The sequence below is a fragment of the Nuphar pumila genome, chromosome 15, assembly GCF_984573655.1.
Source record: "Nuphar pumila chromosome 15, dmNupPumi1.hap1.1, whole genome shotgun sequence".
Lineage (NCBI taxonomy): Eukaryota > Viridiplantae > Streptophyta > Magnoliopsida > Nymphaeales > Nymphaeaceae > Nuphar > Nuphar pumila.
Genome location: NC_143263.1, coordinates 57,469,209 through 57,495,065, shown reverse-complemented (window position 1 = coordinate 57,495,065; position 25,857 = coordinate 57,469,209). Strand labels below are relative to the sequence as shown.

Genomic DNA, 25,857 nt, shown 5'->3' with positions numbered 1-25,857 from the left:
TTGAGGGAAAGTAGCATCGTTGCAAACTGAACGGTGGGTTTTGTTTCGAACGGCTAGTTTTCATGGTTTGAATCAGCAAAGGCTCGTCTGTGTCGTCTGGAGAAAAGCTAAGGGGAGGAGGAAGAAGGTGGGAAGATGGCGGTGAGCGTACCGATGGCTCTCTGGGATGGAGTGGTTGGAATCACCAAGAGATCTCAGAAGAAAGGGGAGGAGCCCTTCCTTTGGGCCATCCAAATCTCCGGCCATCTCAACCTCTCCGGCGTCCCCCTGCCCAGTATTGAGCTCGCCCACATCTTGGTCTCTCATATTTGCTGGGAAAACAACGTGCCCATTGCGTGGAAGTACTTGGAACAGTCGCTCTCTGCCAAGATTGCTCCCCCCATTCTCGCCCTTGCCTTGATATCTGCAAGGTTTTGGATAATTCGTTTCTTGGAAACTCTTCTCTCACATGCTTTTAGGAAAATTTCTTTTGTTGGTATTCAAGAATTTTGTTTGGTCCTTCTGTAGTGGACTTTTTGAATTAGTTTTGGTTGGTGACTTTTTTCCTATTATTTTGACCCCTTTGATTTTGGTTCGACATGACATGGTTAGCGGTTTGCATCATGGAATTCTTCTTTGCTCGGTATTTACTTAGTGATGGCATTTAAGGTGGTCTTTTAGTAATAATCTTAGTTCAATCTCAATGATCTTTGTGATATATGGATGGTATATCAAGACCTTCTTGACTCTAACAAATCTTCAGGGGAACTTGCCCTTCCATTAACTGAAAACACGGTGACCGGTCGATAGGATGGAAATCCTTTACGTGTTTTATTTTGTAACAGTTAATCATTAGAATAGTATTATGTTCCTTTGATTATATCCCATACAAAACCCACTAAATGTATCATCTGTAGTAGAAACGTAGTGTTAAAATTTCAATTGATGATAATAGGCCTTGCCTGCTTTGATCTCACAAACATTTTGCATAGTTGACCACCCTTTTGAACCCACATAAATACAGCCTTTACGTTCTGCCAAAGATCCATTTTGGACATGGCTGAAAATCTCTTCTGAATGAAATATTTATATTCTTCTCGGCTTCCAATCTACAAATTACACATATTAATGGAGGCTCAGTTATTATGAGATTCTGTGGGAGCCTTTGCCTATCTTCTCGCATAGTTTGGAAACAATTGATGAAAAGATCCTTGACAAATTGTACCTTTAATTTATCCCTTGTGATCAACCCATACTCTTTTCTACCTTGATCTCCCAATAAAAGATGGCACTCGGTTTGTTGCAGGAGATTGTCTTCAGCATCTGGAAAGAATGGAATAGCCACATGGTTAACAAATTTTGTTTCTTCCATGTTTAAACATTTTAATTAACCATTCTCATCATGATTGACTTGTTTGAGGTCTTGTAGCCTGCGCTTGCCTTGGGGCTTCCTGTGTGTTCTGTTTCTCCTTGTCTTTAGTCTACTACTTACAAAACCCCAAGGTTTTTCTATATGTTCTTTCACATCCCGGTTCTTCAAAGTTAGTTTGGTTGGTCCCCATAGCCTCTCTGCGTTTTGTTGGCCCATTGACACCAATTATTCAGCATCTTTCTATGATAGATTTTCATGAGGCCTTTATTCAGAATCTTTCCTAGAATGGTGATTCATAAATCGTCCTTATTGTGGTCTCCTGGTGCCATAAACAAATAATGTGCTTAAACCTGTCTCACTTATCTAATTTTATCATCCTTCTTTAATACATCCTCATGTCCCAATCATGTAATTACCCCTTTCTCATATGATAAGTATACTTCTTTTCCTCTTCTCTTTCCCTTCATTTTTACATATGTTTATAAATCATTGTCGTACATTAGCTTCTTCACGTTGTGATTTCTGTTTACATCCAATTCCCAAGGTCTTTTGTGTCCTAAAATTCCTTTAGTTGTCACAAAGTATAGCATTCCTTTGTATCTTTCAGACTCCACCCAAAATACCCATATCAGTCTGGATCTTTTTTATTTACCTTTTCTTTTGGTATGGGAAAGTATTGGACAAGTTTTTCCAAATTTTAACATCTGTACCCTGATTATATCCCAAAATAAAAGAAGAGCAACTAAAAGGTAAAGAAAACTGTCCATTTGGAAAGCTATTCACAGGTTGTCAGTAATCTCTCAATCTTTAAATGAAGCACCCGTCAACTGAAAACCACATTCACAGTGATTAATGTGGAAGGAAGATCACAGGAAACTATGTTTGGTAAAATAGGATACTCATTTAAAATTGAATAACAAAAAACAAAGTGGAGTTTCTTCCTTGTCTATTGAAAAAGGAAGATAAAAAATGCTTCTTCCTCATGTGTTCTTTATTTAATGCACCCGAGTGGATTAAAAGCTCTTTTCTTTTCTTTTTTTGTTATTGATGGTGCGGTTGAAATGTACTTTGTGCCCTCATCCCCATGCTCTAAGTTTCTTACCCCTTAAGATTGTGTTCTCATGTACCAAAACTAGACCTAAGCTTTATTTTGGCAGGTTTTGTCCAAATGATTGGCCTTAATGTATGGCTTGACTAAGGAGCCTAGGCACCTGATTGGCACAGCATCTAGGCTGCTCATGCATGTGCACCGGGTTGCTGCTGATACTTGAGGCATGACTTTGACTATATAAAAGTTCATTATTATAGTCTCTTAGAATAACTTTTGGTCAGCAGTAAACCACTGGCATTTACTGGGCAAGAAGTTGCCTGGTTGATTCACAGGGGCCTAAGTACCAAGCTAGTGAAGCACCTAGGATCCTCATGGCCATGCATTGAGTTGTTTCCAATGCATGATTTAAACACTTTCTCTATAGATTTTTACTATGATAGTGTCATTATCTAATACCTAACATTTTCAAAAGTGTTATTTTATTGCAGGGTGATTCCATATCGTCGATCCCAACCTGCAGCTTGCAGACTTTGTATTGAACTGCTCAAGAGGCATGCTTTTTCATATGCATCTCAAATAAATGGGCTTCACTATCAAAGGTGAGGTTTCTTTCTCTTTGTTCATTTTGTTGGATTGGTAAGTATGATCAGGTTAGTTTTCTCTTACAATGTTTGTTTTTCCTGCTTTCTTGATACAAAATTCCGTAGTCATTATGGTGCAGATGTTAATTTATTATGTGCAATTGTATGTCACAGCAGGATTGTCTCTTACATGCTTGTTTCTTTTGCCTAGAAGGAAGTTTCTTGGATGTTCACTGTATGAAATTGTTGCAACTGAATGTTATACAGGATCATGAAGGCTGTGGATGATGCTCTTCACCTATCTCAGATGTTTGGTATTCAAGAGCCAGGACCTGGAGAAGTGGTGGTCGAATTCGTGTTTGCCATTGTTTTGCAGTTGCTTGATGCAACTTTGGAAGATGATGGATTGCAAGATGTAAGCATTGAGAACCGGTTTAAGTGGACATGCCAACAGGACATGGAAGTGGATATTGAAGACCATGCTGACGAGAAAAAAAAGGAAATTCGAGAGACATTACGTAAAGCAAACAGTTCAGTGGCGGTTGAACTCATCGGACAATTTTTGCAACACAAAGTAACTTCGGGGCTTCTGAACCTAGCATCAAAAAACTTGTAAGTATTGTTGGCATCTATTATTCTTTTTGTCAGTTGTTTTTTATTGGGGCAATTTTCCAAACATGAGTTAACCTTTAGGCTTCTCACCCTAGAATGAAAAACCTTTGTCAGTTGTTTTTTATTTGGCCAATTTTCCAAACACAAGTTATTCTTTGGGCTTCTCAACCTAACATGAAAAACCTGGAAGCATTGTTAGATTGAGTACTTCTCTCAATTGTTATTTTTAGTTTGCAATGTTTCATGTCAGCCCACTGATGTGATATGGTAGAACATATGAGATAATTTGCTTCATTTGTCTTTTTTACTTTCATGGAAAATTTGCTTCCATGTCTTTTTTACTTTTGTGAACCTTTTAAACCATTCTAGATGAACTATTAATTTTCACTTATTTACTATTTTTTTGTAAAATAGCTCATAGTTTCCATACTTATATAATCATTTCTTTAGTAGTGGAGCAGGACTATATTACATTGAATTAAATGAGATAAGTAGCAAACTTGGTCTGCGACTCTGTGTTGCCAGAGAAAGAATAAAAACCAAAGACCTAAAACCCCAGTATTTCCATAACATTGCAAACTAAAGCGCCTACCTTCTTATGTAGCCTGAGAACTAGATTTGTTATCTAGCTGGAGATTGATCACACAACACCTTCTATCATTAATTGTTTAAAGGTTTCTCGTCTTTCTCCTTGGTTACACATGTTAGCATCTCTTGATTAAGAATTTGATTTTGTTAAGGTGAAGTCAACATGGGAGAAAACTGTGGTTCATCTACCACTACTTAGGCCTGTTTGCTTTGTTCTCATCTAAGAGAACACCCTTTCATGGGAAAGGGCACCAATTTTCTAGAAACTCCTGGTACTCTGTCTTTCCCATGAAATACCTTCTCCATGGACCTTTCTTGCTACATTGCTTGGGTGTTTATTTCATGCATGATCGGAAGGTAGTTCCAGCATGACACTTGAAAATTCCGGTACCCAATATTAAATAATTCCTCTTCACTCAGAGAAGAAAGAAAGAGAATAGAGGTTTTAAGGCAGATTTTTCTGATCTCACGTTTCCCAATGTGAGAATGTGCTATGGGACTCCTTTTCTAATAAAGAAACATGATGATAGCTTACAACAATGCCCTTTTAATACAAGACACAACATATACATTAATTAAGGGCAAAACATACCAAACACATAATGCAGTTATACATATACATGACCCATGTCTAACGTGATCTGGATCTGGTTCTGATGTGACCCAGGTCCGATGTGATCTGGGTTTGGGTCTGATGTGATCTGGATCTGGACACTATCCAATACCCTCCTCTAAGTTCTACATGGTCTTCACCATGGACAACTTGTTTTTAAGATACCAAAATCTTTGTGTTGTTAATCCCTTTAACAAATCAACTATCTGATTTTCTGTGCCCATGAATTTTTCCTTTAACTCTTCATCGTCAATCTTTTGTCGGATAAAATGTTGATCAATCTCAATATGTTTCTTCCTGCCATGCTTAGCCAGATTTAGCGATATTTTAATGGCACTTTGATTGTCGCAAAATAACAGTCTTTGGCAATCTTTCTCCCAATTCTGATAACAAGAATCTCATCCATGTAAGTTTTGATGCAACTGATACTAGCGCTCTATATTTTGCCTCGGTACTAAATCTAACAACTGCTCTTTGCTTCTTGTTGCTTCGTGATATTAAATTTCTCACAATGTATACACAATAACAAAAAATAGACCTCCTTTCATCTGGATCACCAGCCCAATCTGCTTCAGAGAATGTCATTAAAATCAAGATATCTTCTTGCCACCTCTTTCTATATATCAATTCATCCACAATAGTAGCCTTTAGATATCACAATATTCTCTTTGTGGCTCACCTTTGGCTTATGCATAAACTGTGAGACCTGATTAACAACATCTACAATGTCGGACCTTGTAAAGGTTAGGTATGGAAGCATACCTACTATACTTCTATATTCAGTGGGATCACTATAAAGCTCTGTCTCTGAATTCCCTAATCTTTGATGCACCAGACTTGGTGTAGAAATTGGCTTACATTCTTTTATACCTTTTTTGGCCAACAAATCCATAGTGTATTTGTGTTGTGTCAGTACTAAACTGCCATCTTGATTCATGTCCACTTCAACACCCAGAAAATACTTCAATTCCCCCAAATCCTTCATCTAAAACTTTTTAGCAAACAAACATTTAGTTTCTTTAATATGTTGTTCAGAATTCCCTGTTACTATAATATCATCAACATATATAAGAAGTAATGTCATTATATTATTTTCCTTAAAAATAAATAAGGAGTGATCAAGCGAAGACCTTCAAAAACAATATCTCTGGATTTCTAATGAGAATATTTCAAACCAGGACCTTGATGCTTGCTTCGGGACATATATTGCTCTTTTTTAGCCTGCAGACATATGCATTTGGGCCATCAACACTATATCCTGAAGGCTTCTCCATACATACTTCTTCCTTTATATCTCCATGCAGAAAAACATTTTTGACGTCAAGTTGATTCAATGACCAATCATATTCAACCGCAAGGGACAGTATAAGCCTGATAGTACACATTTTAACCACATGACTAAATGTTTCATCATCATCCAGTCCATACTCTTGGGTGTATCCCTTCGTTACAAGTCTAGCTTTGTATCGCTCTATTGACTTGTTTGGCTTGTATTTTATCTTATACACCCACTTTGACCCCACAACATTCTTGTCTTTAGTTCTTGCTACTATTTCCCATGTTTGACATTCATGCAAGGCCTTCATCTATTCATTCATAGCTTTCACCTACCTTTTATTTTTGCTTGCTTGGGCATATGATTTTGGCTCATCATGCTTTCTTATATGAACTAGAAGCATATGATGATCTATAGAAAAGTTCTCATAACTTACCCATTTATCTATATGATGATGGAACCTACTTGATCTTCTTAACTTATATATCTGATCGTGGACTTGCTGTGCATTCTCATCAATCGATCCTTCATCCTTTGCTCTCGCCCTTCTGTTGTATACTGTACTTTCCTTATATCTCTGAAAATCGGTAGCAAATTGGTCATTCCCTGGCTCAAACTGGACATGATCTCCTGGTTGATTCCCACTCGATTCATTAGTTTGAGGCCATACATTCTTAGGTAACGCAAACAACTGTGCATTCGACCATGGCTGATATACTTCTATTTTTGGGTGTGTCTCTTCAATGGCAGCCTGATTGTTCATGTTCCTGGACACAATTTTGAACAGCATTTCATCAAAAACAATATTTTGAGATATCCGAATGCATTTACTTGATGGATCATAGCAGCGATATCCATTATAATTTTCTGCATACCGCACAAATCTACATACATGAGCTCTATCATTAAACTTAGTCCTCGTTACCTTGTCTATGCGAACATAATATGTGCATCCCCAAGCCTTTAACTTGTTAAATATGTATATGTAAATGGATATATTTCATGTACTGTATTGTACCACTGTACTGTATTGTACCAATGTACTGTATTGTACCACTTGTACAGCATACTGTACTGTATTGTACCACTGTACTATATTGTACCACTTGTACAACATATAAATATCAATGGAAAGGGGAGAAGATCCTATTGCCGCCCAACATTTTTTTCTCTCTTCCCTCTTACCTCTCTCTCTATCTCTTGCTACGATAGTAAGGTGACTCCCACATCTGATTTCTCACATGGTATCAGAGCCAAGGGCGTGGTAATCACGATCATCTGGAAGGCCCCTAAGGACCTTGACGTGCGTTTTTGGGCGTTCTCAAGGAAAGTGTTTTTTTTTTCATCTTTTCTCTGTTGTTTCTCCGTTGAATCACTATATTTCGACGTCGTTTCTTCATTTCCTCATATCGTGCATCTTTTCCTTCTTACATATTCTGTTATCCCCAATTTTATCAACCCTAATTTCTGTTTTCAATTTTATCAAACCTAATTTCTGTTTTCCCCAAATTTGGGAACCCTCATTTCTCAAAAGTGCCTCTTTTTTCAAACTTCTTGTGATTTCTTATCTATTTCTTGCAATATAGTTGATAAATCGTACATTCTGCACGATTAACTGAAAAATCGTGATTTCCAAAACTCAAAAATTTCTGTCCGTACGGTTCTGTCCGTACAACCTACGAATTTCTGTCGTGCTGTTTGATTCATCCTTGATCTTCTTCCTTATGGATTCTAAAATCAGCCCCGGATTTCTTTCTCAACTTGTTTCTCACAAATTAACTCATGATAACTACTTACTTTGGAAACGCCAAATTCTGTCGTTTATCCGAAGTCATGGTCTTTCCGGGCATCTGGATGGGGGATCACCCGCCCCACCTATGACTATTACGCAAGAGGTAACTGGTAATGATGGGAAGGTGAGTTGCATTGCTATTCCAAATCCTGCGTATGATGTTTGGTTTCAGAAGGACCAATCTGTGGTTGCCTATTTGACTGCCACGTTATCTGATCGTATATTACAAACTATCTCTGACCATTTTACTGCTGCAGAACTATGGAGACATCTTGCTCACTCTTATTCACAGGTTTCTGAATCACGTGCACTTCAACTGAAATGGCAGTTCCAATCTATGCGAAAGGGAACTAAGACCATTACTGAATTTCTAGGGGATATCAAAATTATCATTGATCAGTTGGCCGCTATTGGATATCCTGTTTCTGACAGAGATGTTGTTCAGCAGGTATTGGGAAGCCTTGGGCCCCAATATCGTATGTTTTGCACTGCATTACAGGTTGCCTCTACACTTCCATGCTTTGAGGATTTACAGGCCAAACTCCTACAGTATGAAGTTAGTTTGACTCAAGATCATCTTATTGATGATCCTCACCCTATCATGTTTACATCTAGGTCTACCTCATTTCGTCCACCTGCTGCTCATATGGGCCGTGGAGGACTCCTTCCTACTCCTACTGCTCCACCTGCCACTAGAGGTACCCGTGTCCCTACTTGCTTCCATTGCAACAAGCGTGGCCATGTGAAAGCAGATTGTTGGCACAACCCACAGAATCGCAACAAGGCAGGGAGGCCAGGACCAAGAGCTGGACAGATGAATGTTAGACAGTTTCAGGGGCAGCCGCAGGGAAATTTTCGAGCACATCAGGGTACTGATCAGGGACATAGTGCAGGGTTGCCACATGATGTGCAACAAATTCTGATGACTGCATTTAACAACATGAATTTGCGTCAGAATGATGATGGAGTTTGGTATATTGATTCTGGAGCAGCCGCACATGTTACTTCTGATGCAGGTAAACTTTCCAACATGGTTCCTTATATTGGCACTGGCACTATTGTCACGGGAGATGGTTCCCACCACCCTATTTCTCATACTGGAAATGCATCTCTCTCTTTGTCACAATCTACACTACCATTGAAAAATGTCTTACTCACTCCTGCCATTGAGAAAAACATTTTATCTGTTTCTAAATTGGTTGATGAAACAAATTCATCCATGGAATTTACTCCGTCTTCTGTTTGTCTTAAGGACCTTCGAACCAAGAAGATGCTCGCTAAGGGTGAACGACGCGGAAACATGTACGTCTTCGAAGCAGCCCCCGGGACTTTGAAGACATCATCTACCGTGACTCCATCTTTTCCTGCTTATTTGAGTCAGTCTTCTTCTGTTATGCAATGTAATAAGCCAGTTTCTTGGCATCGTCGGTTAGGTCATTGTAGTCAAGGGTTCCTTGACAAATTGTCTTCTCAGGGTTTTATTCCCAAAGTCAAATTAGATCATAAGTGTCCTAGTTGTAATGTCTGCAAGAGTCATGTACTTCCCTTTCAAAGTATCAATAAAAGAGCTTCCAAGCCATTTGAAATTATTCACTCTGATGTTTGGGGCCCAGCTCCTGTTTCATCTCTATCTGGCTCTCGTTATTATGTGTTATTTCTTGACTCTTTCACTCGTTACACTTGGATTTACTTTATGAAATCTAAATCTGAAGTGTTCAAACTTTTCAAACAATTCCATGCTCTTGTTCAGAACCTTTTCAATTCAAATATCACTTATTTCCAGTGTGATGGTGGTGGAGAATACATATCTCATGATTTTAGTGAATATTTAAAGGACCATGGCATCACACGTAACTCCTCTTGTCCTTACACTCCACAACAGAATGGAGTAGCAGAACGTAAGCATCGGCATATTGTTGAAACCGCGTTAAGTATGATGCACAATATTGATATTTCTTTCTCTCTTTGGACTGAGGCCTTTCACACTGCAGTGCATATCATTAACAGGTTGCCTATAGAATTATTAGGAGATCAGTCTCCTTATTATTTGCTTCACGGTTCTCACCCTTCTTATGATGATTTGCATGCTTTCGGATGCATTTGTTATGTCCATGTGGATCATTCTTTACGTAACAAGTTTCAGGACAAAGCAGTTCAGTGCAGATTTCTGGGATATGCCGATGGATATAAAGGATATAGATGTTATGATCCTATTTCGGGTAAGATTAAGGTGTCTAGAAATGTTGTTTTTGATGATGACCATTTCAGCACTTGTGATACTTCTCAGGTATATGAGCAAACTACTTATGATCCATGGCTTTGTGATACTTTGCTATATGACTCTATCAGAGATCCTGTTGTTGATGAACCAATTCAGTTTGAAGCAGACAACTCCATCATCCAGGATGCACCTTCACGGTTTTCAGGTTTGGTTTATGCCCGTCGAGGAGCCCCTCCAACTCCATCTCACGAGGCTCCCCCTCTTCGACGATCCACACGTGAAAGGCATCCTATCCATCGTTGGGTTAGTTACAACAATTTTTCTCTTGACTTTCAATTGTTTCTAACCAATGTGGCCAAAGAGAAAGAGCCGTCTACTTTCCATCAGGCAGCCCATTCTCGAGCTTGGGTTGAAGTTATGAACGAAGAAATGGCAGCACTTCATGAATGTCATACATGGGATATTGTTCCTCGACCTGTTGATAGAAATGTTGTTGGTTCCAAATGGGTTTACAAGATCAAGCGTAAACCAGATGGTAGCATTGAAAGATATAAAGCTCGTCTTGTTGCACGCGGATTCACACAACAATATGGGCAAGATTATGAGGAAACTTTTAGCCCTGTTGTCAAAATTGGCACCATTCGTGTGATCCTCACTTTGGCACTTCAGCATGGTTGGTCTCTTAGCCAGTTGGATGTCAAGAATGCGTTCCTACATGGGGACTTGAAGGAAGAGGTGTATATGGAGCAACCTCCTGGATATAGTGAACATGATGCGGCTACATGGGTTTGTAAATTAAGAAGGTCTCTTTATGGTTTAAAACAGGCATCTCGGTCTTGGTTTGAGAGTTTCTCCATGGAAATTCAGCAGCATGGCTTTTCTAAGAGTATACTTGATCATTCTTTATTTATGTATAAGAATGATCATGTTACTACTTGGGTTCTTATATATGTTGATGACATCATTATCACTGGGAGTGATGATGCACATATTGCCTTGGTCAAGTCTTTACTCATGGCCAAATTTAAGATGAAGGACTTAGGCCCATTGCGATACTTCTTGGGAGTTGAAGTCGATAGGCAAGATGATCGACTCACTCTAAGTCAACACAAGTATACTCTTGACATTCTTCACACCACTGGTATGATTAATTGTAAACCTCTCAGCACCCCATCTGTCTTAAATCATAAGTTTAGTGCAAAAGAAGGCCAATTATATCATGATTCCACTTTATATCGCCGCATTGTTGGTATGTTGCAATATCTTACATTTACAAGACCTGACATTGCTTATGCTGTAAATCAAGCATCTCAGTTTATGCATGCTCCCACTGATTGTCATATGGAATGTATTAAGCGTATTCTCAGATATCTGAAAGGGACTATTGGAGATGGATTGCTCTATCACAAAGATGAAAGCTTCACTACAGGACACCGTTTACTTACATATTGTGATGCAGATTGGGGTGGGGATCCTGATGAGCGTCGGTCGGTTTCAGGATATTGTGTTTTCATTGGCCCAAATATTGTCACTTGGAGTAGTAAGAAACAAAAGGCCATTGCTAAATCCAGCACTGAGGCAGAGTACAGGGCAATGGCAGCAGGGACAGCTGATGTCACTTGGGTACGACATCTTCTTCAAGAGTTGAATGAACCCATCTCTTCCTCTCTGCTTTTATGTGATAATCAAAGTGCCATTAATATTTCTTTTAACCCTATTCATCATTGTCGCACGAAGCACATTGAGATTGATCAGCATTTTGTTAGACAAAAGATTGAAACAGAAGAAATTGAGGCTTCGTATGTCAGATCAGAAGACCAAGTGGCAGACATCTTCACCAAAGGATTGGTTAGTCATCAATTTTGGTTACTTAAGAGCAAGTTGAGCATGATTGAAGATCATCCTCAACTTGAGGGAGGTTGTTAAATATGTATATGTAAATGGATATATTTCATGTACTGTATTGTACCACTGTACTGTATTGTACCACTTGTACAGCATACTGTACTGTATTGTACCACTGTACTGTATTGTACCACTTGTACAGCATATAAATATCAATGGAAATGGGAGAAGATCCTATTGCCGCCCAACATTTTTTTCTCTCTTCCCTCTTACCTCTCTCTCTATCTCTTGCTACGATAGTAAGGTGACTCCCACATCTGATTTCTCACATAACTCACCATAAGCTGAATGTTTCTCATATAGCATGAAATATGGTGACTTTCTCATAGGGAGCCTGTTTGTCACAAACACAACAGAGTGAAAAGCTTATGTCCATAAATGCAAAGACATATTACTTCCATGAATCATTGCTTGTCCACTCTCTACAATATGTCGATGTTTTCTTTCAACAATGTCATTCAGTTGAGGTATATATGGACATGAAATTCTGCGATTAATTCCGTTATCATTCAGATATGCAATGAATTCCTTTGAATTGAACTCTCCAGCTCCATCACATTGAAAATTAATGATGGGTAGATTGAACTAATTTTTGACAAACAAATGAAATTTACGAAAGATATTGAAAACTTCATATTTATATTTCATGAAATAGATTCATGTGAAACTTGAATGATCATTAATAAATATGACGTAATACTTTCTACCAGACAATGAATCTTTGGGCTACAATTTCAAAAGGCTTTGAAGCTTTTATTATCATATGGTAAAAAAGGTAATACATGGATTTTTGATACCTGACAACTAGGACATAAGAGACCTTCAGAAAAGGTACCAAGACTACATGTTTGAATACCTTAGGAAGCCAATTTTGGGGGCCTAGATTGTAGCTACGCAAATCGGATTGTGTACACAAATTTATTCTATTTGGTTGAGTTTTTTGACTAAATTTACATGTTTGAATACATTAGGAAGCCAATTTTGGAGGCCTAGTTTGTAGCTAATCAAATTGGATTTTGTCAGTTTGGTTGAGTTATAGGCTAAGTGTGATTAAGTTGCATGTTTGTATATATTAGGAAGAATCTCATGTTTTTCTTGTGGTCCAAAAATTGCTATTTTGTTTCTTGTTAGGCCTTCACACTGGGAAGGTTTTATCAAGCGCTTGACACTGCTAGAGGCAAAATCACACTCATTAAGGAATTCAACAGTGTCTTCAGAGATTCTACTACAATTGTCATCATATACACGAAGAAACTTTAGTCAAGAGTTCAAACCCACTCAACATCCATCAATAAGGGCACTTGTTAATGCTAGACCTTTGGCACCTTCTACCTGCCAAAACCATGGATCTAATAGATCTGCACTTTGGATTCCTCTGGATCTATTTCTGGAAGATACCATGGATGGATCACAAGTTACAGCTACATCTGCTATCGAAAATCTTGCAGGTAAAGCTGTTTCCAGAATGAAAATTGTATCAGCATTATCTTGTTCTTTATAACTTTCTTAGTGATATCATGATATTTTTTGAGATTTGAAATGTCATATTTGGGATTTTGAATTATTTAGTATTTTATTGGAGTATATGGGTTTAATGCAGATTTGGTAAAGTCTCTTCAAGCTGTCAATGGAACTACCTGGCACGAGAGTTTCTTGGGTTTGTGGATGGCAGCCCTTAGGTTTGTTCAAAGGGTAAACACCTCAGCATATGTATTCAACATATTTGTTTAAGCCATTATGTTTAATCAGAATTGATATATTTGTCACATTTTCTAAATTTTTATGCAGGAAAAGGATCCCATTGAGGGCCCTGTGCCACGTCTTGATGCACGTTTATGCATCTTACTATGTATTACAACACTTGCAATTGCTCATATTATTGAGGAAGAGGAGACAAACCTAGCTGATGAACAAGAACACATGGAAAACAATCAGAGAAAAGAGAAGCTAGTAATGGGACAATGCCGAAAAGATATGATAGCCAGCTTGAAAATGCTTGGTGATTTTGAAAGCTTGCTGGCACCTCCCCAGTCTGTTATTTCTGTAGCTAATCAATCAGCTGCCAAGGCAATGATGTTTGTTTCTGGTTTCAAAGTTGGAAGTGGGTACTTTGATGGCATTAACTTCAAAGACGTGCCTAATAATTGTGGTAAGCAATTCAATATAAACGTTAACTGAGTTTAATCCATCTTATGGTCAAGTTTTGTCCTTTGTTGCTTTGTTAATTAATATTGTCTTCTATCTTCTCCATGCTGCCCTTGTTCATTATCTCAAAATCATTGCAGTTGGAAACATGCGACATCTGATTGTTGAGGCATGTATTGCAAGACAGTTGATAGACACGACTGCATATTTTTGGCCTGGCTATGTGTGTGGGCATATGAACCAGATACCAAGAGGTATGCCAGGCCAAATGTCTGGTTGGTCTGCTTTGATGAAAGGAGCTCCTTTATCCACATCAGTTATAAATTCTTTGGTGATGACTCCTGCTTCAAGGTATGTCAATACATGGTTCATATAGCATGCAACTATATGAATTGGCTTATTAGGAACCTTCTTGTAACTATGGCACTCTATTGCCAGGAGGGTGCCTTTTTTTCTTTTGCTAACATGTATTTATATGATAGAGATTAATCATTGTTTGTGGGTGCATGTGCATGAGTTGTAAGGTTCATGTGATGCAAAATTCTTGAATCTTATTCTCTTTTTCTTCTTCATTAATATGGATTGACCTCCTGGCCTTTGGTCATACTATTTTTTTTTTCTAAAAACATGTATATCAGATGCTATCTGTAAATCTACCCAGGGTAAAGCCACTGAATTGCTCATGGATTTAATGGAAGCTTAGCGGAGCTCGAGAAAGTATATGAGATTGCAGTCAGTGGGCCAGACAATGATAAGATATCTGCTGCTACTATTCTTTGCAGTGCCTCTTTGATTAGAGGTTGGAATATTCAGGTATTTACAATCCACCCCCCAATTTCCGCATGTGTGGGAACAAGGATACTAGTACCAAAACTGGATGATTAGTTGTGGTTTTCTTGCATCATGTTTCAGGCGTGTTGCATCTTACTACCTCAACAAATTAAATTTAGTTTTTCATAGGCTCTCTAATTTTATTATTTATTATGCCCCTCTTTACTTGTAGGAGCACACTGTGCGTCTGGCTGTGAGATTGCTTTCACCACCTCCTCCCACTGATTATCGTGGAACTGACAGTCATTTGATTAGTTATGCTCCTATGCTATTCAGCGTGCTTGTAGGAATATCATCTGTTGACAGTGTTCATGTTTTCTCATTACATGGCATGGTAAGGCATTTTTCTGCCACAATAATTGTGCTAATGTTTCATACAATTTAGATTTAAGCTGTTTGAGTCGGTTCTTAGTATTTAATTCTCATTTTGTAAATTGTTTTATCAGGTCCCCCAACTTGCAGGCACATTAATGGCAATCTGTGAGGTGTTTGGATCCCGCACACCTAATATCACATGGAAGCTTCCATCTGGGGAAGAGATTTCTGTATATCTGGTGTTCTCAACAGCGTTTATTCTTCTTTTGAGGCTTTGGAGGTTTAATTGCCCACCTCTTGAACACTGTGTGTTGGGACAAGGTGCTTCTGTTGGTTCCCAACTAACTCCTGAGTACCTTCTGTTGCTTAGAAATTCACAAGTAGCTTCCTCTGACAGCAACCATAGAGATAGACATGTTAGCTCGCATGAGGATTCAAACATCAGAAGTGTATCCGCTTCATCATCTATGCAGCCTATCTTTATGGAAACATTCCCAAAGCTTTCAATTTGGTACCGGCAGCACGAAGCTTGTCTAGCATCTCCTCTTTCAGGTCTTGTGCATGGTACACCTGTTCATCAGGTTGTAGATGGGCTTTTGAGCATGATGTTTAGGAAGCTGAACAAAGGAGGAGGCCAATCTTTGACACCTGGAACATCTGCTAGCAATAGCTTCAGCAATTCTTCTGGCAATGGAAGTGATGATAACTCTCAAAGACCCATGCTACCAGCCTGGGAAATTATGGAAGCAGTTCCCTTTGTAGTCGATGCTGCTCTTACTGCATGTTCACATGGGAGGCTGTACCCTCGTGATCTGGCTACAGGTTTGTCATGATCTTCATTTTCTGCTTCACTAATTTGTGCCTTTTCTTTTTCGGCTTTCACAAAGTTTCATTTTTGTATCATGTATGTCTATTTTTCATGAACTGCAATTCAAGGTAAGTCTCCCAATGACTCTACTATGCATCGCCATCTATTGCTCCACTAATATTGCCAAGGATCTAGTACATAATGAACACACCGGACATCTTGATGCTGACTGCTACTGCATTTGAGAGAAGATTGATTTTGAAATTGGCATATGTACCTAAAAAGACCAATTAGCAAACATATTTACAAAAGCATTAGGCAAAACAAAGCATTGTGAACTTGTAAGCAAGTTGGGATGATTGGTGCCTTTCATCCCAACTTGAGGAGTGTTCCAAAGTGAAGGTGATTTCTGTCCAATTTGGGGTTTGACCATGAGTTTGACTGGTCGATCAATATGATAAGGTATAAGTGTATTTTGTAATGTTTCCTTGTAATTTTAAGGGTGTGTTTGAATCCCTTAGATCTTGAGATTTGAGGATCTCTCTTCCTTGCTGGCTTTGAGATCCAGCATTTGAATGCTACAGGTCTCTGGCATGGGGCCCATGGCACATCAGCCAGTCCCATTCCAGCTCAGAGCCTCGGATCTGAGACTGAGGCATGCAAATGCACCCCAAGTGTACATAATGGAAAGAGGAGGGGGCGACAGTTTTAGAGTTACCATCATTCACTCATCAACTCGATTTTACAATCTTCTTCTTCACCTTCAAATCTATTTTTCCGTCGTTTTCTACATTGTTTTTGGTTTGAATGGGACAAGAACATTAAGAGAAGAGGGACTTTAGTTATTGTACAATAAATGTAGCCATAAACTTTACTTTCAGCAAAAAAATTCCAAACATTGCCTAATTCCTGTGTTGATATACTTCTATGTTTCTAATGCTGATTATGCATTGAATTGTAATTCGTAAACTTTGTCACCATTGCCAGTTTTTAAAGTCATTTTCTGAGTGTTCTATAAGTCGGGTGGAAGACATTTTCCCTTTAGAATGATAATAGAATTTTCCTGGTTGCTATATTTTCCTCTTGCGAAGTGGCTGAATGGTCCTTTGTCATTCTTCTACCAATTCCATTTCTGGGCTTATGATTAGACTATGCTTGCTTGAACTCTTCATTTTTCAATAATTGTTGAATGGGCAATGTCATAAGTAATGGATTTGGTGCTAGTTCTCTCTTAAACCATTTACTTGAGCATCAGCTTATGCCCGTAAAACATTTTTCTCTTGTGGGTCCAAAACAGTCATGTTTATTGCTGCAACAACTTCAAATGTCACGTATGTGCTCATTGATCCGTGATTGCTTAAAACCATATCTGACTATTGATTTAGTGATCTTAGTTATAATCATTTGCAAAGTTGTTTTCTGAAGAATATCTCAAATCAATGGCCTTGGTATTTCAATCCTGGTTCTGTTGATTTTTAAAGTAGAACCTGTACAGATGAAGATAGTTCTCTGGCAGGTAATAGTTACAAATGTTGGTAAAGCATCCATAGCACATGTTTTTAGATATTGGAAACCCAATTGATTTGGTAAAATACTAGCCATGGAAATTTACTTTTGCAGTTTATATCATCCTAGAATGTTGTTATAAGCATAGTCACAAACATCGGCCATTTTCTCAAAAGACATACAAAACTCTATATAATCCTGAGAAAAACACAATATTTCCAAAATATGACCTATTTTGAAATGTCATGTTTTTATTGTGATATTATCACATTATTAATGCAATCATTTATATATTTTGTATTTTTTTTAATATTTTCAATGCTTTTTCTTATATGTTCTTATGTATTTTTAAAATTTAATTATACCATTATTTACCAAGAGAAAAAAGTTTTTTCAATTTATTCCAAGATTTTCTTTTGCCGGGAAAATCCTGATAACAGATTTGTGACTATGGTTATAAGCACTGGAAGAAGCACATTTCCATAATTACCAAGTTTTTCTTGTTCTATTTGATTTATATGGAAATCTTTTCTCTGCTGTTTTACACCTTAGTTGCATATTGTCAGGAACCTTTAATGCTAGAGCTCCCTTGGTTCTTTTGAACTTTTCCCATAACCTTTGGATAGAGTATGAGACTCTAAAACATGCTGAAAGTTTTTTAATCGATTAATAAGCACTACATATTGCTTATTCATTTTTTGCACTTCAGGTCTCAAAATTCTGGCTGATTTCCTTCCAGCTTCTCTTGCTACAACAGTGAGCTACTTCTCTGCTGAAGTAACACGAGGTGTTTGGAAGCCAGCTTTCATGAATGGTACTGATTGGCCAAGCCCTGCTGCAAATCTCGCTTCTGTTGAAGCAGATATCAAGAAAATTGTGTCCACCACTGGTGCTGATGTTCCAAGCCTTGTCATTGGTATTTAATTTAATCCTTTTATTTGCTGTTTTTTTTTTATCCCAATGTCAACAGGAAGAAAAAGGGGATGTGCTAACGCCCTTACCTACAATTTGAGAACCTACAAACTATCTGAACTGTCTCACACCCAAGCACTGGAAAGCGAATCATATTAGACATTATATTTATCTTATTATACTTTATGTTTTCATAAATGAATGAACGGGCGAGGAGTGATTGGTTCCTTAAGATCAGGCTTTGAGAATCTTACAGGTTTTTCAGACTTCTGAAGAATACATTGTCAGCTAAAGAGCATCATTTTCTTTCTCCCTTTTTGTTCTCCCTGAATTTGGTTTTCGTTTTCTTGGCCGTTGGACGATAAACTTATTATGACCATCTTTTTCTCTCAGGAGGAAGTTCACCTGTTACACTTCCCTTGCCTTTGGCAGCATTGGTGAGTCTCACCATAACATACAAACTTGACCATGTGACAGAACCTTTTCTCAACCTTGCTGGCCCAGCACTGGAGGGTCTTGCTGCTGACTGCCCTTGGCCCAGCATGCCAATTGTTGCATCTCTTTGGACACAGAAGGCTAAACGTTGGCACGACTTCTTGACCTTCTCAGCATTCCGCACTGTCTTCCTGCAGAGCACCGATGCTGTTGGTCAGCTTCTAAAGAGTTGTTTTGCTGTCACTCTTGGCTCCTCTGCCAATCCTATTTCAAGTAACGGTGGAGTTGGCGAGCTGCTTGGCCATGGACTCGTGCCTCTTCCTTCAGGAGGGCTCTTGCCTGTTGCACCTGGTATCCTCTACCTAAGAATGTATAGATCTATTCGTGACATACTGTTTGTGACCAAAGAGATTCTCTCTCTTTTAGTAGTCTCTGTGAAAGAGATAGCCACCAATTGCATGAGCAAAGAGGAAGTTGCTAAGTTGTATAAGACCAAATATGGGATGAGATACGGGCATGTTTCGCTGTCTGCAGCTATGGGAAAGGCAAAGCAGGCAGCTGCTCTTGGAGCTTCACTCTTATGGTTATCAGGAGGCACTAGTCTGGTTCAGATGCTGTTCCAGGAGACTCTTCCATCTTGGTTTTTGTCGAAAAACGGGTTGCAGCCTGGAGAAGCACAAGGCAAGGCAGCCATGCTAATTGGCTACGCCCTACTTTTCCATGCTGAGTGGGGCATTTGCATGGGGCGTGGATAGTTCCTCAAAACGCAGGCCCAATATACTAAGTGGGCACATGGACTTCTTGGCTGGTGTCCTAGATGGGAAGATATCCTTGAGTTGTGAATGGGCGACTTGGCATGCTTATGTGCCAGGGTTCCTGGGCTTGGTAGTTGGGTGTGCACCAAAGTGGGTGGAGGAAGTGGATGTGGAGACTCTCAAGAGACTGAGCAGAGGGCTGAGGCTGTTGGATGAGAAGGAACTTGCCTTCTCACTTTTGGAAAGAGGTGGTGCTGGTTCCATGGGTGCAGCTGCTGAACTAGTTATTGGGTCCCTAAGTTTTGCTTAGTATAAACAGAGAGAGTGAGAGAGGGAGAGAGAATCATTTAAAAGCATTCTCCATGTATGATTTGATGAAGGGTCTTTAGCAGAACTCTTTTCTTTTCACTTCAATGTATAATATTCTGAGGTTTTGCTTCGATGTGTCCAGTGAATCTTCATGCTTAATCACGCATTCTTTTGATCATGTACAATTCATTCTGTCATCTCAACCGCAAAGAACTGCATCGTCGTTTTGGTGTTTGGTAAGGGGAAGCTGATGTGCTAGTTCTCTTACGTGCACATCTGAGGCCTTCTGGCAACTGGTTAAAGCAGGTTCAAATCAGCTTGGCCCCCTTTGCTTCATCTCTATCCCAAGAGTCGCTTGCTGATGCTAGCCACTGATTTGCACTAAACTGCAGAACCGCACATTGGTTGGTAAAACCCTTGAGGTCTCCCCTCTGCCCAACGGGGAGTATATTCAGCTTTGACCTTCTGCAGAACCGCACATTGGTTGGTAAAACCCTTGAGGTCTCCCCTCTGCCCAACGGGGAGTATATTCAGCTTTGACCTTGCTGCAAAGGATGTCACCTGTGGGTTTCGAACTTGTAACCTCCCATCAACTTGGTGGCATTCACAAGTCGCCCCTACCAGATGTGTTGGGTCAACTTGTAACGTCCCAACAACTTGGTGGTCCCGTTAACTTGTGGGACAAGGGCTCTGCTCATCTGGTAGGGCTGACTTTTGATCACCAAGTTGATGAGACGTCACGAGTTTGAAACCCATAGGGTGCATCCTTTGCTGCAAGGTCAAAGCTGGGTGTACTTTCCAATGTTATCAGTATCGGTGTATCAGCTTGTATTGGCCGATACACATCATATCGACAGAAAATCGATATGTTGCAAGCTTGAAATGACTATTTTTAATAAAATGTAAACAAATATCAAAAATAAATTTTTAAATAATATTTTTATAGTTTTAAGATAGGAAAGGATATGAATGCTTTGAACCTCACCGAGGACATGGCATTGGATAGAAATGATTGGAGGAGAAGGATTCATGTGGAAGACCCAGAATGATTTTCTTTTTTGGTTCATATCTTCGACCCCAATTGTTTTGGGATGAAGGCGTAGTTGTTGTTGTTGTATTTTAATAGTTTTAACACATTATGATTGACACATAATAAATTTTTATTATTTTTTGGGCCGATACAGAATGATTCACTTGAGTATCAGTATCGGCCGTTACAGCTGAATCAGTGGCCAAAAGATTCAGGGCCGATACTGACAACATTAGTACTCCCCGGTGGGCAGGAAGCATAGTGACAACCGTTTTTATCGGCAATTTCTCATTTTTCAAAAACTTGTGAGAAATTGAAAAAATTTCATAAATATCTTATTTTTTTCGGCAAAATCTTGGCAATAAAAAATTAAATTAAAAAATATAAAAAATATTTTTTATAAAAAATATTAATACAATTATTTAAAAATAAAAAAACATGACTTTTTTCATAAATAGCCATTTAAAACATAAATATCATGTTTAAATTGCGGTATTTATATTTTTTCATAAATCTCATGATATTTTGAAAATCTTGCGAGAAATTGTTGTTTTAAACTTTTAGGCAATTTCTTGCAACATTTTCATAAATCTCGCGATATTTGTCACTATGATAGGAAGGACCTCAAGGGTTTTACCAACCAGAAGCCAGCCAATGTGCGGTTGGTGACGATGAGCTATTTCCTTGGCCTAGCCAAAAAAAGCAAAAAAAAAAACAAGTTAATGCATCGCCAACAAAATCAGCTGGTAATAGCTCCTAGATTGGCAAAACATGGCACTTTTATCAATATAACCTTAGAATGCACCTTTCTGTTTGGTTAAACCAAGCGTTTTGCCAGTATGCAACTGAACAATGCTTATTTTGGCTTAGTTCAGGCCATAAAAGGTCAGAATAATACCTTGTCCAACAAAAGGCTAATGGTATGACATGATAATCAGTGGGCCACTCAAGTCAGGGTGGTTGTGGGTTCCACTCATCAAAAAAATGATGATCTAGAGCGTGATTGCTAGCAAATGAACCATGTTAAACACATCTCTATGATTTTCCAATATTGTATATACAATAGAGTAGACAATAATAAGCATTTATCCTTATGGAATTCTCTCAGTTGATTCATTTGTAACCAAAAGAAGAATTTTATCATCGAAAAAGTTGAAAGTATGAAGCCCAGGTTGTTAGAAAGTCGTGTGGGCCTACATACGCTGAACCACACATCGTAAGTCTGTCTTAGATTCAGGCCCAATTCATGTGGTCTAATTCAGATGGGCCCTATGGTATCTCAGATGGTATGAAACACTACGTGAAAAGACCCTGTCTAAAAATTTATAATGGGTTGAGTTGAGACAGAGTTCTAAATACATTAGGTTATGGTCCCCAAACCTTATATTAAGACCCTCCATCTTCAGACTCCCCATTATCAAAAGAAGATTTAGTCTCTCTAATCAAGTTTAGAGAAGGGAAAAAGGCTAATATACAGGTTTTCGAAGATCATACCCATCAACAATCAACCAGAGAGCTACGAATTCAGGTATTGCTTCTGCTTTTGGTTTTGTTCTGTTTATGATTTCAATGATTCAACGAGAACATGTTATCGATCATGTTTTAGTTTTCGATGGATTTATGATCCAACAATTGGTATCAGAGTGCATGATTTCGTTGATTCGTTGAAAATATACGATTCTATTGTTGAATTTTTCCTTTTGGCAGTGTCGATCCTATACGATCGGTGGCTGTATTTTTCTGTGTCAACCGATGGTATACTGGTTTGCACAGATCGAAAGGGTAGTCGGGCCCTTCCCTTCTTCTTTAGACTGTCTGATCGAAAGGGCCATCGGGCCCTTCCCTTTTTTTCAGGACCTTCAGACTGAAAGGACCGTCGAGCCCTTCCCTTTTTTTCAGAACCTCGGACCTTTTTTTTTTCAGAACCTCAGACCGAAAGGGCTTTCATTCCCTTCTCTTCTTCCTACTATCAAACAACGAGGACAACCGGATTACGAGAACCCATCGACATCTAGGGCCGTTTTGTTTTGGCCATCATCGAAGGTAATCAGTTCATTGACATCCATGGTCGTTTTGTTTTGGCCATTGCCGGAGGTAATTGGTTTGTCATCATTCAAGGCCATTTTGTTTTGGACATCGCTGGAGGTAATCAGTTCACCGACATCCATGGTCGTTTTGTTTTGGCCATCGTCGGACTCGTTGTTCTTGTCGGGACTCTGACTGGCTCTAGTTGTCGTTGGACACCTCAAGGTTTGGCACTGCTCAAACTTGGTTCGGCAATGGCCAGACGCCACTCGGTCGGTGGAACTCGACATTCGTTCAGGCTTGACCTATAAAAGTTGGGGGGCCGGTTTGGATTTCCACCTATTCGGGCACCTGGGTTGATTCGACCCTCTGTGGCACACCAAACTGGGATGCTACTTCACCTTTTTTTTTGCCGAACCGATTCTGCCATTTGGTTGAGGGTTGAGTCAGTCTGGGACAAGGTGGTTTCATATGTGTTGAGAAATTCGGTTTTGATGTCACATAATATGATACACTGTCTTATTTGATTTTGTATGATATGATAATATATTCTCTTGAAATAATGTTATCTTATGACTGAATATGTTTTGCCTTAAATCTAACGAGTATTTGATGCAAGGATATCTCACCCAATAAGGATGAAGACTTCCTGTTCAAGTACAACTATGGTGCAATCATACTCCTTGAAGAAAAAGCTTGATGAGCCATGCTTTCCTAAAGCTCAAATGAAGAAATCGGCTACCTCAAGATGAAGATTTTTTTTCTCTTTAAAGTCATATGTAACAGAACCTTCAGGAACTTGCATTTTGCATATTACATACTCATTCATACATATTATATCATAAAAGTATACGATAGTTTCAAAAAGCTTCTTTTTTTTTTAAAACCAATAAGTGTACCTTCTTACAACCTTTTATGAAAAAGATATTTTGTCATATAATAATTATAGCTTCTTACAACCTTTTATGAAAAAGACTTTTTGTCATATAATCATTGTACCTTACACTATATACAAGACAACATGAAAAAAAAAAGGAATGTAGGAAAAAGACAAAAACATAACATCGACTACATGGAGAAAACAAATAAAATCGACTACATAAGAAAAACAAATAAAATATGTTTTTGAAAAGACTTTAGTTATCTTCTCTAATGAAATGTTTCTTAAATACAAAAAGAAGACAAAAACATAAATCGGCTACACATAAGAAAAACAAATAAAATATGGTTTTAAAAGAACTATAGTTACTTTTTCTCATAACCATGGAATGTCGACTTACTTGAAGTCATCATTCTCTCTACAAAGCATTAAATGCCTTCTGTAACAAATCCTTTCTAAATATCCTTCCCAAAGAATGTCGACCTTCTTTTTGGTCCTCATTCTCTCTGGAGACTTTGAAATACACTACATAAAGAATACACTTGATATGACTATGTACAAATAGATATCTCAAAGCACTCATAGTACTTACACTCATTTAAAGTAAAGAAGTACTAATGTACCTCAAATCATTAATTAGAATAAAGACAAAACTACAACCCAACGTTCAAATGTACTATTGTAAGAAATAGACTTTTTACATAAAATATGTATTACCTAAAACACTACAACGACTAGTGTACCCTCTATCTTACTCTTCTGGAAAAAGGCATTCTCGATCTTCTCTAAAAGATATTTTTGAAAAGACATAACATTTCATATTTCAAAAAGTTACAATTCCAAAATGTAACGACTACTTTTTATAAGCTATATAAACACACACACATAAACTATTCAAACAAGAGGAATGAAATAGACGTGTGAGCTTACAAAGAGAAAAATATTCTATTCGTGATTTGAAAAGAGAGCCTTGAAAAAGAAAGAGAAAAAGAAAAAGAAAGAAAAGAGAAAAAAGTCAAGTCCAGCTCTTTGACAAAGAGTATCCTCTGAGTGACAAACAGAACATTCTTAGAATCCTTCATTCGTGCATTCATATCATTCTGAAGGTTCTATAGGAAGTATTGTAACTCTGTTTATTCACTGTACTCCTTCTTTGTTTAAAGAAGTAGACCTCTGTGAAAGAGGGTGTTGCCCTTCTCTGTTGAGAGAAGAAGACCTCTTGGGAAGAGGGTGTTGCCCTTCTCTGTTGAGAGAAGAAGACCTCTTGGGAAGAGGGTGTTGTACTATTTATCCGGTAACTCGGATGTTATAGTGGAATCTCAAGTGGTTTGCTTGGGGACTGGATGTAGGTCTGGATATTGACCGAACCAGTATAACTTCTGTGTTTTATGTGTTGTGCCTTATTGCTTAATTATTTTATTTTATCGATCATTATCAAATTTCACTATTCACCCCCCCTCTAGTGGAATTTCATTTGGTATCAGAGCAGGTTTGCTGGTTTTGACGTAACAAGTCTTCCAGCACAAATGGCATCTACCTCTTATGCTCGTGATATTGAAGGTCAACACGCATCTCGTCCCCCCTTCTTCAATAGCTCCAACTATGGATATTGGAAGTGCAGAATGGCTATCTTTCTCAAATCCATAGACTTTGCTGTATGGAAAATTGTTGAGCATCCATACACATCTCCATCCGCAGACTATAACTTATGGTCTGATGAAGAAAAGAAAATGGCAAACTTAAATGCAAAGGCTATGAATGCCTTATATTGTGCCATTGATCAAAATGAATTCAACAGAATATCTATATGTGAATCTGCATATGACATTTGGCATTCTTTGGAAGTGATTCATGAAGGAACCAACAAAGTTAAAGAAGCCAAAATATCATCTCTTGTTAGAAAATATGAGTTGTTC

The 25,857-nt window shown here is 38.4% G+C and overlaps 1 protein-coding gene across 1 annotated transcript; it reads left to right on the top strand.

Moving 5' to 3' along the window:
• On the top strand, positions 1–20,134 carry LOC149815415 (mediator of RNA polymerase II transcription subunit 33A-like). Its single transcript, XM_089989684.1, is given in 13 exon segments — positions 1–410; positions 2,891–3,001; positions 3,251–3,595; positions 13,122–13,438; positions 13,591–13,682; positions 13,779–14,139; positions 14,276–14,486; positions 14,834–14,948; positions 15,139–15,300; positions 15,413–16,103; positions 18,305–18,511; positions 18,901–19,651; positions 19,653–20,134. Coding segments are annotated over 13 exon segments (3,993 nt in total). The 5' UTR covers positions 1–135; the 3' UTR covers positions 20,008–20,134.
• Positions 20,135–25,857: the final 5,723 nt, after the last annotated feature.